General features: G+C 40.9%; 1 protein-coding gene across 1 annotated transcript in view; it reads left to right on the plus strand.

Moving 5' to 3' along the window:
* LOC307221029 (chloride channel protein C-like) overlaps positions 1-12,268 on the plus strand; it is a 66,049-nt gene extending 53,781 nt beyond the window's left edge. Inside the window, exons 14-16 of the mRNA XM_079985143.1 lie at positions 7,220-7,316; positions 9,131-9,226; positions 11,506-12,268. Of these exons, the coding sequence (XP_079841269.1) occupies positions 7,220-7,316; positions 9,131-9,226; positions 11,506-11,736 (424 nt within the window). The 3' untranslated portion in view covers positions 11,737-12,268. The remainder of the gene's footprint in view (positions 1-7,219; positions 7,317-9,130; positions 9,227-11,505) is intronic.
* The last annotated feature ends 5,146 nt before the right edge of the window (positions 12,269-17,414 follow it).

The raw sequence follows: 17,414 nt of genomic DNA on the forward strand, positions 1-17,414 counted from the left end.
ATTATAATTTAAATAGCAGTACAGGGCTACCTCAGGTTACGTACTTAATTCGTTCTGGAGGTCCGTTCTTAACCTGAAACTGTTCTTAACCTGAAGCACCACTTTAGCTAATGGGGCCTCCTGCTGCTGCCGCACTGCCTAAGCACGATTTCTGTTCTCATCCTTAAGCAAAGTTATTAACCCGAGGTACTATTTCTGGGTTAGCGGAGTCTGTAACCTGAAGCATCTGTAACCTGAAGCGTATGTAACCCGAGGTACCACTGTATCTAAATGCAAATAATCTCTTAGTCTATACATGAATAATTTCTATATAGTTATTTTTTCTTTGTGCAGTTTTTTCTAGATCACTCTAAGGCAGCTGTCTGGAGCACAGTGTAAAATGTCCATGCCGAAGAACGCCATCATTTCACATTGTTTAAAAAGTAAAGGGTTTTGAGAGCCAGTGTGGTGTAGTGGTTAAGAGCGGTAGTCTCGTAATCTGGGGGACCGGGTTTGCATCTCCGCTCCTCCACATGCAGCTGCTGGGTGACCTTGGGCCAGTCGCACTTCTTTGAAGTCTCTCAGCCCCACTCACCTCACAGAGTGTTTGTTGTGGGGGAGGAAGGGAAAGGAGAATGTTAGCCGCTTTGAGACTCCTTAAAGGGAGTAAAAGGCGGGATATCAAATCCAAACTCTTCTTCTTCTTCTTCTTTGCTTTGTTGCACAGATAGCTGTGCAGGTGTACAAAGCTCTTTCAGAGTGAGCTGGAGTGATGTAGTGTGTGAATTATAATTCTGAAAGGCAAATGAAAAACATATGTAGCCAAACTACAGCCTGTGGGTGGCTTTGAGGTAAGTATATGATGTTAACAGCTAGATTCAAATATGGTCATGATGGGAATGTTAATATGTATGGAAAGACTGATCATATATTTGTCCTATAGTGCAAGTATGTGATGGAGTCATCTGCAATTGAAAGTTAGCTAGGTTCATTATAAACATTTTTTTTTTTTACAATACCACATCTTGGAAAAAGAGATGCAAGAACCTCTTCAGGGAATTTTGTTCAGTCTCAGAACCAGGCACAGCAATTAAAATCCTCTTAAACATTTAGGTGCATGTTTCCCTTCGTACTTTCTATTTCTGATCACCCAGCAAGAGCAAAAGTGACATGGAAAGGTTGAAAGTGTACTTTGAAAGAGCAAAATAATTTATTTATTTGACAAAACATACTACCTTTATCATCTAGCGATTTCACTGATACCTCCTGGCTAGGTTTTGCTTTGGATGTATTTAAATGCATTTTTATATTTTATTTCATTTCTTCAGTTATTGGTTCTTTGGATTCCTTCTTCACTTGTTTTACTATCAATTTACACTGGCTTTGTCAGAGTGTATGTTCTCCTTCACCCCAGTTTACACCAGTTGCTTAGTTGTAAAAATATTTCTTTCTGCCTTTTATGGTTTTTGTTAACTACCATTTAACCACATTGTCATAATCTTGGACTTGTTTGCACCCTTTCTAATTTGTACTCCACCCAGAGGAAGGATCATTGTTGATGTGTTTTTTGAAAAAATATAAATGAATGCAAGAATTTTCTTTTTAACAGGGTAATTTTGTGTTTTTGTTTTGTGCCCAATGGAATGATTTATTATGTGTCTCCACCCTGTGCTCCAAAAAGGAGGAAGGCTGGAGTAGAATGACATCAGATGAATAAAAATAAAGATAACTTTGCTCCCCCCCCATATAATAGTTCTACATGTTTCTATTCTTCCTTGGGTGCAGTGCTAAATACTGTAGCTCCAGCAGCAGCTATAGAGTACTGAAGAAAAGGGAGTATCTTTGGTTGAAAATTCCCCCCTTATTTGAAGGTCTGAGGCCCTGAGAGTTGTGGATGGTGATGCTGGGGAGCAGGAAAAACTTAATGCAGCCATTGCATTAGGTTTGAAGGCTGCCTCATTGTCTTTCTCTACTCTGTCAAATGTAAACCTCATTGAACAAGACCAGGCACTTCCAACAGGTAGATCGTGATTTACCGGTAGATCACTGGACATCTGTGGTAGATCACTAAAAAAGGTAAAGGACCCCTGACAGTTAAGTCCAGTCGCAGACAACTCTGGGGTTGCGGCGCTCATCTCGCTTTACAGGCCGAGGGAGCCGCCGTTTGTTCACAGACAGTTTTTCCAGGTCATGTGGCCAGCATGACTAAGCCGCTTCTGGCGAAACCAGAGCAGCACACGGAAATGTTTACCTTCCCACTGGAGTGGTACCTATTTATCTACTTACATTCTTGGTGTGCTTTCGAACTGCTAGGTTGGCAGGAGTTGGGATGGAGCAATGGGAGCTCACCCCGTCATGGGGATTCGAACCGCTGGCCTTCTGATCGGCAAGCCCAAGAAGCTCAGTGGTTCAGACCACTGCGCCACCCAAAGAAGTTCAACAAGTTGGGCTCCCCTAAAAAAAGCTAAACATTTTTTTCCTGCACCCCCCAAAAACATGGCTTTCCTCCTCCCTAAAAGAAGCTCAACAACTTTGACCTGAACCCCACAAAAGGGGGTAGTCACTGCCAGTTTTTAACTCTGTGAGTAGATCACAGTCTCTTGAGAGTTGGCCACCCCTGAATTAGACTAATCACATCAATTGGCTTTGCAGCATATTCTGGTTGAATAAGTTGTAGCTGCATGGAGTCAGTTACTGTTCTTGGAAAGATATTTATAATCAAGTTGTATAATTTTGCCACTTACAGGATTGTATTCGGTGCTTTCAGTCTATGGGTGCAATGTCTCTTGTGCTAACAGAGGTCCATTTATAAATGCTGGGCAACAGAAGAATCCATCACAACTGGTCAACTTGTGAAATAATTGTGCAACAGCCTGTATGTACATACAAGTAACACTTTTCGGCTTGTGGAACCTTCTTCACAAGAAGATCTGCCTGACTCCCTTCAATTTAGTTCTTCATTGGATGTACAGTGGTACCTCTGCTTACGAACTCTTCTGGTTACGAGCTCCACTAACCTGGAAGTAGCTGCTCCTGGTTGCAAACTTTGCCCCAGGATGCGGACAGAAATCACGCACTGGAGGCCCCATTAGTGAAAGCGTGCCTCAGGATAAGAATGGTTTCAGCTTAAGAACAGACCTCCGGAACGAATTAAGTTTGTAACCAGAGGTACCGCTGTATACCTCATATTCTTAGACATATTTCCGTAAAGTCAAATGTAGACAGTAAAATGCAGGATGAAATGTGATGTCTTGATTATCTTACCCATAATATAATTGCTTGGACTTCTTCTTCTTCTTCTTCTTCTTCTTCTTCTTCTTCTTCTTCTTCTTCTTCTTCTTCTTCTATTAGAATGTACCCCTACAACAATTGCTTAATCTACATTGAGTGCATTTTGTAACTATTTTGTCAGGGATAATAATAATAATAATAATAATAATAATAATAATAAATGTCTGCCAGTTCCCTAATGTGTAGAATTTTCTATATCCACAGAGAAAGAAATTTTTGCACAATGGTGGGGTACAAGACCTTTCCCATTCTGATAGCTTTAGCATAGTGCTCAAGAATGAATAGTATCTAAGGTGGGACCTTTGGGTACAAATGGGCAATCTTAAATGTGTGTCTTTATGATGCCTGTTTCATAGCGAATATCATAAATTAAAAATGCTCTAAGGCCTTGCCAGGCTACCTTTGAAAAGAGGTTCTTTCCTAAAGGGGTTTCTTCCTTTCTAAATAAATAAAGAGCAGAGTAACAATTGCCAGTTCACCGTCTGATCTCTAGAACTTCCTGTTAAGCCCAAAATATAGTGCAAGAAACATGCTTGGGCTGCTGTTTTAGAGACTTGATGATGTGATAGGAAGGATATGTGCAACATCAAAGAATGATCTTGTTATACTTCTGAAGCGTGACTTCTGCAAGTCCAAGTGAAATAATGGGTGCTCATTTTTCTCTTGAATGTGGCAAGTTTAATAGCCTTGGATTGTTTTTCATTAGTGGTGTTCCAAAACTTTCCTTCATCGTACTTGCGGCATAGACGTATTGCGTGTCCATGTGCCTTTTTCATTATCCGGATTTTTCTTTCATTTCTCAAAGCCTAGCTCCTATGTGATTCCCTGCTGGTTTATTTCAGGCCAAAGCTGAATAATTTGGAATATGATCAAACTTACCAGCTAGACACGGGTGGCAAACAAATGTTCCTTTTCTTTTGCATTATGCTAAATGGGACATTTGTTTTACTCCTATAAAACACAGTTAGTATGGGCTTGTTTTAGGAAAATAACAAACTCCAGGTCAGAACTAAAACAGGGTGATTTTCATTTTTGGCAAAACACCATTATTGCTGTTTTCGTTTCTTATAGCTTTTTATGGTGATCAGATATCTAATCTTCAATTGCCTTTCAATAAAGTAGGTGAAATAATTCTCTTTGGAGCAGCAGATGCACAGAAATTGGCACCATATGTATGTAATCCACCTGACAGCACAGCTTTTTATAAGCTTCCAGCAGCCATCCTTACTAACATTTCAGGCAGCAAATTCCAGAGAAGGTGTCATTTTCTTGCACCCAGACTCCATCTCCATCTCAGGTATCATCCTGAACAATGAGCGTTGTACAGTGGTCAAAGGGGCCTGTTTGGAGTTTTTGCTTCAGGTGTGAAAATGTTTGAAGTAGGGCAGCTTTGGTTAGGGCACACATACAATACTTAACTACAATGGTTTGTTACATCACGGCTACTGCTATGTTCTACCTCTGCTAACAGAGGCAACAGACCTTTGAATACCAGTTGCTGAGAATCATAGGTGGGCAGTGTTGCTGTGCTCAGGTCATGTTTGCTGTCATCTAACAGGCATTGGGTAGCCACCGTGAGAACAGGAGGCTGGACTAAATGGGCCATTGGCCTGATTCAACAAGCTGTTCTTATGTTCTTATGTTATGAAGCAGAGTATGGAGCACAGTTCAATTCAGAGCTATTATTTAAGAATACCAGATAAAGCATGTTCATGCTTGGGGAATTCCTAAACCCTTTATTGCCTGAAGAGGAAAACAAAGTGGCATGGATAGTTTCCAGAAGGGTAACTGAGTGAGTCTGCGGCAGCAAAAACAATGAAGTCTTCATGACATCTTAAAGACTAACACATTTATTGTGGCATAAGCTTTCCTGGATATGAGTCAGTGAATGCTTATGCCATAACAGATTTGTTAGTTTGCACAGTGCTACAAAGACTTTCTGTTGGAATTGATAGATATATTGAACACACGCCATATTTCCATTAACTGCCTTTGAAACACCCCAACTCCGAAGCTTCCTTTGCATCTAGCCTGAATGGTGTAGCTAGTCCCACACTGACCTCCACTTACATGATATCTTTTACAGTGGCTTTGATTGCATAGCAAACTGTACTCTACTGGCTCTTTATATGAACCTCAACTGGTGTAGGAACAAAGTCAAGTTAGGTAGAAGTATTGACTTGTGTCCGGGATAAGTTAGAGCAGTCAGCCTCATGGGAGCCTTTTAGTGACATCTGATCTGGGTTTAAAGACTGCTCAAATGTGAGGGGAGCAATATTGTAATAGCCAGCCCCACCGACAACTGATACACATTTTTCTGAATGTCAGAAGTGAGCTCATATATGTGTAAGGGGGGGGGGGCTCTTTTCAGGCTCTGTTCATGTCAAACAAAGATGCATAGGTCAGGGGATGGCAATGTAACACCCATTCATCCAACATGAATATGTTCATTCTACTCGGATCTAATGTCTGTAAATGGCTCATGTATGTCTGTACTGAAAACGTTGTCTAATGTGTGAACATGAAACAGCTGTCACTCTTTTCAGGCTCATAGTTTCAATGAAATTTAACAGTGTCTAGAAAAAGTCAACTCATAACAGAATTGAATGGTAGGTATAAATGAAATTTCAGATGGCCAAATGGGAAGAGGCCAATGGCTAAGATTCCAAATGTAAAACTGGCATTGTAATGAGCTATCTCGCAGGATTTGTATGAGGATAAATATTGTAACGCTCTTTGCACATTTACAACCAGATAATAATTTTGCATTGGCTCCTGCTGTTTACATTAACAAAATGCCTATTACCTATTAAACCTCCACTTGAATGAACTAGAGAGTAACTGAATACAACCTTGCTCAGCTTGTGTTTAGATTGCATGTCAAGTCTTCCGCAAGGTATCATTTGATATATCTGTTAAACCAATTCTGTTTCTCTGTGAGGCAATTTCTTTCAAACAGACCCATAATAACAGCTATTTGAAAATTGAATCAGGTTGCAGATATATATGGTTTTGAGTACAGCTGCTGTTTAAACCATAATATCTTGATTTAATACAAAACATGATGCAAGATGGATGTATAATGATTTATATACCATAGATAAAGGAAAGCTGTGAGAGATGCAGATTATATTTTTAAGAGAAGGTTGCTCAAACTTTCTTTTTCTTCCTTCTATCAAGTATAACTATTTCTTTTGCTATATGAACTTATAACAAAACTAATTATAATTGAATGGTCACATTTAATCAATAGAAAAAGAAGAGCAAATAACAAATCCTAAACCAATGGAAGTTCTGTAAGGTGTCAGTAGGTCATATGAGCAGTAGGTGGTATGACCAGCTGTCATTAAAAAAAACAATAATTCTAACGGAGATATCGCTTTTGTGTGGCAAACTGAATTTATTGTGTTATATACCCTCCAATTTAAAACTATAGTGGTGTTCAGTTTGCCATACATACATGCTGTAAGCATAAGAACTTAGCTAGATCAGACTGAAAGTCCACCTAATCCAGCCTATCACATTCACTGTAGGCCAACCAACTGCCTCTGACTTTATGTTTGTCATATGTTCCAAAGAAACTGTAAGTCTCTAGTACCCCGAAGGAAACTAAACCTAGTGGTAGTGCAACTTTTGAACTTCCTCTCCTTTTAAGGAAATAGAGAACACAAAATAATAGGGATTTGGTTCTTACCTGTGAATTTTGGCCCGGCAGCATGGAAGACTATGGTGTAACACTTCTGTTAGTTGCTAATAGTTGTATGAGCTCATCCCCTGTCTGATATTTATTTGAATGTTCACTGGGAGTACAGAATTGAGCCATCATGAAGGCCAATGCCCAGAGGAACAACATAGATGAAAAATTCTGGATAAAAAAATAATCTTGGTCTCATAGCTATTTTGGAGTGGTCATTAGGTCTGTTGATGAATGTATTTTTCATGAAACTAGGCTTGAGCTCTGTGTGCTATTGGAAAACGAAGCTGTCTTTGAAAAGGAGACTACAGAAGACTCTGAATCTTGTGCACCTCTTCTTTCCTATCAGAAGGTAATAAATGTCCTTTTATTTATCTTACACACACACGGAACAGGGAACACTTCTGGATCTGAGGACCAGGGTGGGCATTTACTGAGGCTTACCCCCTAGCAAAGGACCCACTGATTTTCTCTGGAGCCCCCCAGATTTTGCTGTTTCTCCTCCTCCCTATTGCTGTCTGTTCACTTGTTCCTTTTAAGTAAGTGAGCAAGGAACAGCACTTTCCAGTCCCCTTATCCTCTCATGCTAAGTGGCTCTATGAATTAGGCCTAATGGAAGAGGGCAAGTGAAAGGGCTGTAGATACAGGAATGTGAAGCACATGGGTCCACTCAGAGAGGGATCCCACTCTGGGCATCTTGCCCAAGGGCCTGCTAAAACCTGACACTGGCCCTCCTGGAGATCAGACTGCTAGTTTTGAAAGTAAAAAGGTAAAGGTACCCCTGCCCGTACGGGCCAGTCTTGACAGACTCTGGGGTTGTGCGCCCATCTCACTTAAGAGGCCAGGGGCCAGCGCTGTCCGGAGACACTTCCGGGTCACGTGGCCAGCGTGACATCGCTGCTCTGGCGAGCCAGAGCCGCACACGGAAACGCCGTTTACCTTCCCGCTGGTAAGCGGTCCCTATTTATCTACTTGCACCCGGAGGTGCTTTCGAACTGCTAGGTTGGCAGGCGCTGGGACCGAGCAGCGGGAGCGCACCCCGCCGCAGGGATTCGAACCGCCAACCTTTCGATCGGCAAGCCCTAGGCGCTGAGGCTTTAACCCACAGCGCCACCTGCGTCCCTAGTTTTGAAAGTAGTGGTTGGTAAATACTACATATGTGTTATACAACTCCGTCCTTCCCTTGCTTCCTGCTTGTAGTAGCCTAGCTTTATTGGTTATTCTATTCCCAGAGTGGAATTTTTTGCTACAAAAGGCTGGTAAGAATTTGAGTGACTGTTTTTCCTGTGTTCAGATGTAACAATTTCAAAGTAGTGGAACACTATAGTAGTGCTTCAAGCCATATTTCTAGGAAAATCCAGTTCTACAAGGGAGATGATTACATAGAAGTTTGTAGGGCTGATTATTATTGGTTATTGAAATAGTTTATTCTGTGATTTTGATAAATTTTAGTTTTGTAATAAACCTGTAATGGAATATATTGTTGTATTTGTATGTGTTGTGAATCCATGTTGAGTTGGGGCATTGCAGAAAAATGAAATATAAATCAATCCGGCATGAGTTGCCTCTCCCAGATCTCAATCTGCTGTTTTTGTTAGCATCTGTCTGTTTCAGGAGACAATGGAGTATGCTTCTTTAAGTCAAACCGCTGCATTAGCAGCCCCAAAGTGACTTCCCTAGGGTGCAAGCCTGGCCAATGTCTATGGAGGTCCTGGGTTGCCTATACAACAAGATGTGGTCCAAAGGAAAGCAGAGCAATACAGTTAGCACCAGTTTGGCTGCAGGAGTTGCTGGAAGGAGGCATACAAGGTGCCATCCTCCATCTTAAGGACTCCACTTCATATTTGTGTAAGGTTTACTACTTAGTCTTTTCTTCTCCCAAAGATCCACAAGGCAGCAGAGGTTTAAGATCAGAGTTTTCCTTCTCCTAGATGGGCTACCCTCCAGGGTAGGGAAACTCTATCTGCTCTCACCTTGCACTACAGCATGTACAGAAACCATCACCTTGACCTGCTGGATTTAGATGTCACCCCCACCCAGGACCTTTGTCCCATAGGGTAAAGAACTTCAGTGAATTTTTCTGTACTAATAGGTTTCCTTGCTAGAAACTGAATCTGGTTGCATTGCACTGCACTAAATAATAGTAATGCACCTTGTCTATTGCAGATCAGAGTTGAAAAACTGCCTAATCAGCAACGGATGACCATGTTGTTGGGTCGCTACACTACGGACCCTCAGTATCAGCAACGCTTCATCAATCTGGTAAGAGCGGAGCCAGCTCTGAAAACAAACATTTCCTCCACGAACAATGTGTTTGTTATATTTTCTCTTCTGTTTATGACGGCTCTGTCAGCTACACTGATTTACATAAACACTGCCAATCCCGGGACGCTACACTCTCAACAAAAGTAGCCGAGTACAAACAGCATTCCTGAGTTTTAATTCATATTATATAAACATAACAGATGTTGATACGATGAGCCAACAAGAAAATACAACAAAGGCAACCATTTCAAGGGGGTTTGCGATTAAAACACATTCCAGATTGGCGAAAAGATCCAGTGTTAATGGAACAAATCATTTAAATGTCAGTGTTTGACTCCAATGGAATTGCAAAGACACAATGTATAGTGAAGCTCTTGAATTTTCCCTGCTCTCAAACAGCATAAGGAAAAACTTATTTTCCTGTCTCTGTATTCCCATATATATTTTCATATTTCACTGCTGTATTGGAAAGCTAAAGTGAGAGGCAGCTCTGTTTGGATCTCTCATAAAGTGACTAGAAGAATGGCAGCAGCACTATGTTGTCTGTGAATGACAATATTTTATTTACAGTAGCTGGAGGACAACCTAAGAACTGCCTTATGTCTTTCTACAAGCATTGTCTCCTACCTATGGCACACACACAGCAACCTCTTTAAGGTGATTTTGGTTAACCTTGTGGTTGTGATATAAGAGAGGTGGTAGATGGTAGGTATGTTGGATCCAAGTGGTTGGGGGCTTTCTGGCTGAGGGCTTTCCAGTTTGTGTCTTGAGGACCATCCGGAACCAATATGCAGATCACACTGAGCAGTGCTGTGTACATTTCCAGTGGAGCAATTCATCAGGGGCAACCATCAACATGAGTTGAAGCTTCTGAACAGTTGTCAGGGAAACCCCAGCAAGAGTGTTTTGCAGCAATCTAGCCCGGGAACTATAAAAATGTGAGTGATTGTCACCAAATGAGAATGTTTCTTGACTTGGGGTGTTTGTTTTTAGTTTTAGGAATTGTGTATCTGCATTAAACTTTCTGCTGTGACAATTTAGTAAATGTAGAAACAATGGATTTAACCTCAAGGCCACTTCATACCTGATGTTTCCTTGACCATGAGATCACCTCTCTTCACATCAGCTTCCTGACTGGCATGGTTGTGGCAAAATACACTTGTGCTGTGCGTCTAGCTTTTCCTACACAGAAATAATCTCCGTAGCTTTATGTGTGAAACCCTGACTCTGCTTTATGGAACCCATCTCCATGTAAGAAGAACACCCTATGTTAGCAGTTCTCAACCTGTGGGTTCCCAGATGTTGTTGGACTACAACTCCCATCATCCCTGAGCTCTGGTCTTGCTAGTTAGGGGTGATGGGAGTTGTAGTTCAACAACATCTGGGGACCCACGGGTTGAGAAAGGCTGCCCTATGTGCACTGACTCTTTGCTTTGCTTGTAGCAAAACTGGTGGCTGCAGTGGTTCTTCAGACAAACTACCTTGTATTCTGAGTGCCAGAGTGGTATTTAAAATTGCCTTCTTAGAAATACAGTGGCGTCCCGCAAGACGAATGCCTCGCAAGACGAAAAACCCACTAGACGAAAGGGTTTTCCGTTTTGGAGGTGCTTCGCAAGACGGATTTCCCTATGGGCATGCTTCGCAAGACAAAAATGTCTTGCGAGTTTTTCTGACTCCCCCCCCCTTTTCCCCTTTTTCTAAGCCGCTAAGCCGCTTATCCGCTAAGCCGCTAAAAGCCGCTAAGCCGCTAATAGCGCTAAGCCGCTAATCCGCTAATGGGCTTGCTTCGCAAGACGAAAAAACCGCAAGACGAAGAGACTCGCGGAACGGATTCTTTTCGTCTTGTGAGGCACCACTGTAGATTAATTTTATTTCCCCTTTTTGTTCTTTCGTTCTTTCTTTCTGCAAGTGTCTGCTGTGGAATGCTGTAGGATGTCATTAAGAGCAATGTAACAAAACCTCACTATAAAACGTATTTGGTTTAACAAACTGCCACATGCCTATCAAAGCCACGTAGAACTCTTGAACGTACCACTGGAGTTTAGCTTTAACTGCCCTTCCCTGTATGATCTGTGTACATTCCTGTATCAATGTGAAATTCTAGTGAAAAATGAAACCACTATTATACCATGTTTTTTAAAAAAGAAATAATTTGAATGTACAAATGAGATAAAACAACAACGACCACTGCATTGTGCTCTTCTTTCATTTGGGAGTTAAGATATGATAAGGTTACACCTGTTTTCTCTTAATGTGTCCTTTACTTTATCTTGCAGGAGCCCTACATAAACAAATCTGCAGTGTCGGTTCAAGCCCATTTCTCACTGCAACGCACATACATCATATTTCGGTCTCTGGGCCTTCGGCACCTGACAGTTGTTGATTTGCAGAACCAGGTTGTTGGGATAATCACCAGAAAAGATCTGATATCTTTCCAGTTGGAAGAGAAGCTGGGACCCCAGCAGTCATCGAATCAGCTTCACTCTGATGATGAGCTTTTAGACTAGGAAGCAATCTGAACAGGGAATGCTCAGTTTAATTTCATAAAGAACAAGTATGTATGCTCATCTTTAAATCTGGATGTGTGTGTATTACAGTGTATCCTCTGCATAACAAATGGATATGCCTTGCCTAATTCTCCCAGTTACCAAATCAAAAAATAGGGACAAATAGATTATCCAGGCTTTGAGTTCATACAGTTGGGATCTCATTCCCAACTCACACAGTTCTTTCTCATTCCAATCTCAGATAGGATATAATAATAGCATATAAGGTGCAAAGAGCAATCATTTTTATTGAATTATGTATTGACTGTTTTATTGCTTTATTTTGTGGAAATTTTTATATTGCAATGTTAACATCTTGTGTAAATCACATAGGGATGATGTGTCTTAAATGGTATAAACACATCATTAATAATTAAGTATTCCTACCTAAAATCATAATAGGTGTGCTATTTCTTCCTTACAAGATGGTACTAAGGGCCAAACTATATGCAACTTTAGTCACATACTATAGTCCTGTTCCTAAGTGCAGGTTTCTTCCCCCCCTCTCTCCCCCCTGTCTTTACCCGGGGGTGCAAGGGCTGTGGGGCACCCTGGTGCCAAATTCTAGGGAGTGCCAGATGTATTGGGGGGGGGCGCGTCAAATGTATACCTACTGTATACCGGACCTGTATACCAGTCCCTCTCAAAAGTGAATATGATAGCAAGATTCTATGAATGTGTATCATGAGCTTTCACAGTGGGTAAAAGTACTACATCTGTAAAGGCACAGTCTGTAGTACATCCAAAACTCTGTTCACTGGTTCTTTCATTTCCCCTTCCTTTTCATGTTTTATACTATGTGATTTGTACCAATAAATGAATAAAGTTGCTGCTCATAGATGAGAAATAAAGAGTGATCACCCTGAGTGGTACATGGACACTAAAAGAATAGGATAGAAATGTGTATATTCATTACTGTAAGTTTATTAAAGGCTTTTCATTAGTATAAATGATAAAAATATTGCATTTTTAAAAAATAAGCAAGGTTGGTGAGTATGGCATTTTATGCTAAAATATTAACATCAGCAGATTGCTGAGATCTTCATAGGATAGTTCTAATGTGGACTGTCCTTCTGCTGGTTGGGTTGCAAGTACATTTCTGTTCATAGAACAGAAACTTTCCTGCTAGTGCTACAACTCTGAAACTGTTTTCACAGATTGGCCCACATTATTATTCTTTTGGACACCAAGTAAAGATTTACTTGCTTTTGAACACATTATTTTGGGTAGAACTGTCTCTTTGCTTACTGCTGTTTTTCTTCATTTTTTTTTTCTGTTTTCCGTCTTACAATTTGTCATTTGCCCTCTTAAGCATCTGTTTGACTGTAATGGTTATATAGACATTATTAAAAGAAGTTCAGTTATTTTGGGGTGGACCACTTACTCAAATGGTGGGGCCAATTCTGATTCCAAGTTCTACACAAATACATCTATTTATTACTTGTTCTATCAAATTTACATAAAACGCACTGTGAAATGTATTATGCAAAATAAAAAAGGTATAGCAAACAGAAAGATAAATTTTAACTTAATTTCTTAAGTTTTATTTTAACTTAATCCTTTACAACACCAGATTTTGGACTTCTCTATTTTTTTCCAGCTGGGTTGAGATGGTACCAGCCTTCATGTTGGTGGAATTTTCTCCCTAGGTAAATGGGTTCAGCCTGTAACATTGTTGTGCAACATTTATGACTAGAATCTTTTCCATTTTACTAGTAAATAAAAACCTGAATAAGTTCTGTTTGATCACATCCCAGTGTACAAACACAGAAAATCATTTAAAAGTTTCTCTGCTATGACACTACTGGAATATGTGATTCATCCTATGAATAATTTTATTAGATTTTATGCAAGCAAAGTAATAAGGGAAAAAACTCCTCAGGAAGTAGATGGGCACAGATTATTCAGACAAAAGATAGGAGTATCAAGTGGGGCAGTGATCTCATGCTAGACACAGAATTACTAGTAGGTAAATATTGAGGTTTTTAATTAGCATTGCTTGATGAAGTATTCCATCATTGTGATCTTTTCCTGAATTTTGTTGCAAAATTCAAGAAATGTCTGAGAAAATAAATTGCTTGTTACACTTTAAAACAACACAACAGCAACAACAAAAACCCTCGAGTTTCAAAATGGGGGTAAATGGTTTCTTCAGGACCCTGATTCTCAAATTCATATTGGGCAGGGGAGCATTGAAGACATAAATCCTTGGAGAAAAATGGTAGTAATGGGGAAAAGGAGAGTAGCCTATGGCGAAGTGCAGAAGCAGGCCTTGGGCACACACAGTCCAAATATCTAGACTTGGTCCTGTTTTCCATTTATGGGTGGCAGTTTATTTTTCCAGTTTCTCAGAATCATTGATTTATTAACCAGCTTTGCAGCAGATCAGCACTGTGGCTGTCCTTTCATTCATGCTCCTTTCATAAGGTTGCCAGCTTATTTTCTTAAATGTTTGCCAGAGACGCCACATGTCACTGAGGATCCTCAGCTGTGCTGTCTCTAATAGGCAGACAGGCTCTAGAGCTAAAAAGCAAATGCCTCAATGCTTTTGGCAGTCTGGTCTGCAACCCTTCATAGGCTCCTCTGTGAATTGTACATGTTTGTGTGCGCACATATGCAGAAAGTAATGTATTGGTTAAATGCCTGCAGCTTCTTTTTGTTAGACATTTCCACAATCAGTATTGTTCAACTGAACAAGGAAGGAGACAATCTTCAAATATCAAACAGAACTTTAAAAAAAATCTGATGATTGATTACTGACATGATACATCTGATCTGATTCCTACGAAGTTAGTCTCTGCCAGCAAGTAGGTTTGTGACAATAATTCACTCAATTGCTTTAGTGTAAGGTTTGTTGCCTTTGGCATCCAAATATGTGAGATGATGCCAAAAAATGGGTGTGCATGCAAATGCAAAACAAAATGGCATACTGACACCTTAGCACCAACCCATAATTAGGAATAAAGTGAGCAGAGCCTGAATATAGTTAGTAAATTTAACATACCACATTGATTATAATTTGGGATGTTAAGTCTTAAGTGCATACATGATCTTGGATGGCAAGTCCACGGGAACTGTGGATAATCTGAAAACAGCATGGGAGGAAGATATAGAAAGAAAAATAGACCCTATAGTATGGAATGCAACATCGTCAGAAAAGCCATTCAAATAAGTGTTGGCACATGTACAAGAAATCTCCCTCAGTGTTGTACATAGATGGCACTTCACCCCACTAATCCTGAATCATGATGTCATGAATGGGCAGGACGTCCGAGAGGAGGAAGAGGATCTTGGTGAGGGATGTAGCTGCTACTGGTTCACACTGGGGCAAAGCTGGGAGTGGAGGAGGAGAGGTTGGGGGCATAGAAAGTACTCATGGGGTGACAGAGGATGACAAGGGGATGGGGGTCAGTGCACAGGAACCAGAGCTAGAAGGACCCATCACCAGAGCCAGAGGGGCCCCAATCTCCATGAACATGGTGGGCTCTGAGGTGTAGGGAGCAGAGGGAGCTGAGGCAAGCAAGGGCCCACAGCCCAGCTCCCTAGCTGGCCAGGTGGGGCTCGTTAGCTCTGGTAGGAGCTATGTGATTCCTCAGCTGGAGTAGGCTTGGAACAGGTGAGGGTCACATGCCTCGTCAAGCCCAGATGCTGCAATCAAGAGTCAAGGGGTGAAAGGGTAAGCAGAGCTGAGGTGCTGTGTCTGCTTAACTTTCCATATTGATAGGCCACAGCTTGGGTGTCTTAGAAGTTCCATGGGACTGTGCTTTTCGGGACTCAACTCCAGGTTCCCTGACCATGTGTTTCCTGACCTATTGGACTACTGGACTACCTGATAGCATGTGCCCTTGGGACTTTATACACCAGCAGGACCAGCTGCCAGGGGTTCAAGACACATTGATCAGGAGGTAAGGTCATTATGTTGGAGAGGATGTGGGAGTAAAGGGTCTTTCTACTATTTGTTATGGTTATGGCAAAAAGGCAACTAATTTTTTTGGGGAAGCATTATTGGAAATGTCAGAACTTACAAGTTAAATTATTGCATGTAGACCTAATGCTAGCCTTGCTACTCACCTATGACAGAAAATAAAAACCTATGACATGCAGAACTGCTTACCTTTAGACTAAAGACCAGAAGACTGGAAATGGCGAGGCAATGGAAAATGATGTATAAACTTTCTGTGGTCAGGTGGTACCAGCAACTATGTTGCAAGAAGGCTACCAAAGAACAAGAGACAGACAATTAATTTGAAACCTATCACTTTATTAGACTATTTGGGGGTGGGATTCGGTCACGTATTGGGAAATTCAGGTTGCACAATTATAGGTGATTGGGAAGTCTTGTGCAATGTATATGCTTCCTCCCAAAATTGGACTTCTGCAGTAATGAAAGTGATGGGGAAATGCACAGAAAAAGTGTGGGATTACACTTGCTTTTATGCGATGTCCTCTAACCTCCTTGCAAACAAGTTAGAATCAATGGCCTACATAAAAATAATAAATAGACAACATTGTCTAATTTCTCTGTGAAGAACTCAGGATAAATGCTCAATAAATGTGCCACTTGGCAGCACCCCAAGTTAGCACAGAAACTGCCAACCATGGAACATTTCGAAAATATTTTCTCAGTTTATAGCTGAGATAAATGGGATTGACAGTTACCTGATGGAAAAATTGTAGTAGGTTGCTGTTTGTCATTAACGCTGCTGGATTATATTATTAATAAACAGGGATTCTGGTATGCAGCATTCAATTCCAAACCAGGAATGCCCCTCAAAGAAGGAAGCAGAATGTCCTGCTTGCTTCCACCTTGTTTCTTCCAAACTCAGAGTGTGCATTTTAAAGGAACCTATTTTGTCCCTGTTTTATTAGCTCTTGGATTTTTCCTCAGTTGCCTTTTCATTACTAAGATGTTTGATTTGAAATATGGAACCCACCTGCCAGAAGGAACCACTAGATGCCACTCTTTCCAACATCTTCACAAATCTCGGCTGGATTTGCTTAATGAACAGAATGAGTCACAGGCACACAGCCCACCATGTTTGAATAGAACTGTAGCGCCACAGTACTGCAGAAATGACCTCAGTAGATGTTTATCGTTTTTGGATCATTTTCAGTGGTTTTGTGCCAAGGTAAAAGACGATACAAGTAGAACTAACGTCCCAGGGTATGATTTTGAAAACCTCCACTTGCTTAACCCTTGAAATACTGTTTTCTGAAGAGAACATTATTGACAGAGGCTGAAGGAGCAACTGGTCGTTCCATTCCTGGGGGGCAGGAGGGACCTTTCTGAATGAACTGGAACTGCAAGCCAGTAGCACATCTGCTGAGCATTTGTTGCAATTTGGTTCACGGCTGCTTCTGCATCAGCCTATGTCAGGTCTAAGGCCAGCAAGTGCAATATTGCAAATCAAGTGGTTGATTTGAGGTTTCATGGATATAATCAACTATCATTAGTCAACACTCAGTTATCTGAATGTCTCGATTCAGTATGTGATCCTCGTGTACTTTGTAAATTACACTTCTGTTTATCATTCTAGATGTTTATTTTGGTGTTCACAGAGTAGCATTTTGTTTTACGCTCACCTCAGAGTGCTTGAATCATGGCCAATATTTAGAACTCCAGCAATTCAAGCCCATGC

This window comes from Podarcis cretensis (assembly GCF_951804945.1).
Source record: "Podarcis cretensis genome assembly, chromosome: 7".
NCBI classification, from domain to species: domain Eukaryota; kingdom Metazoa; phylum Chordata; class Lepidosauria; order Squamata; family Lacertidae; genus Podarcis; species Podarcis cretensis.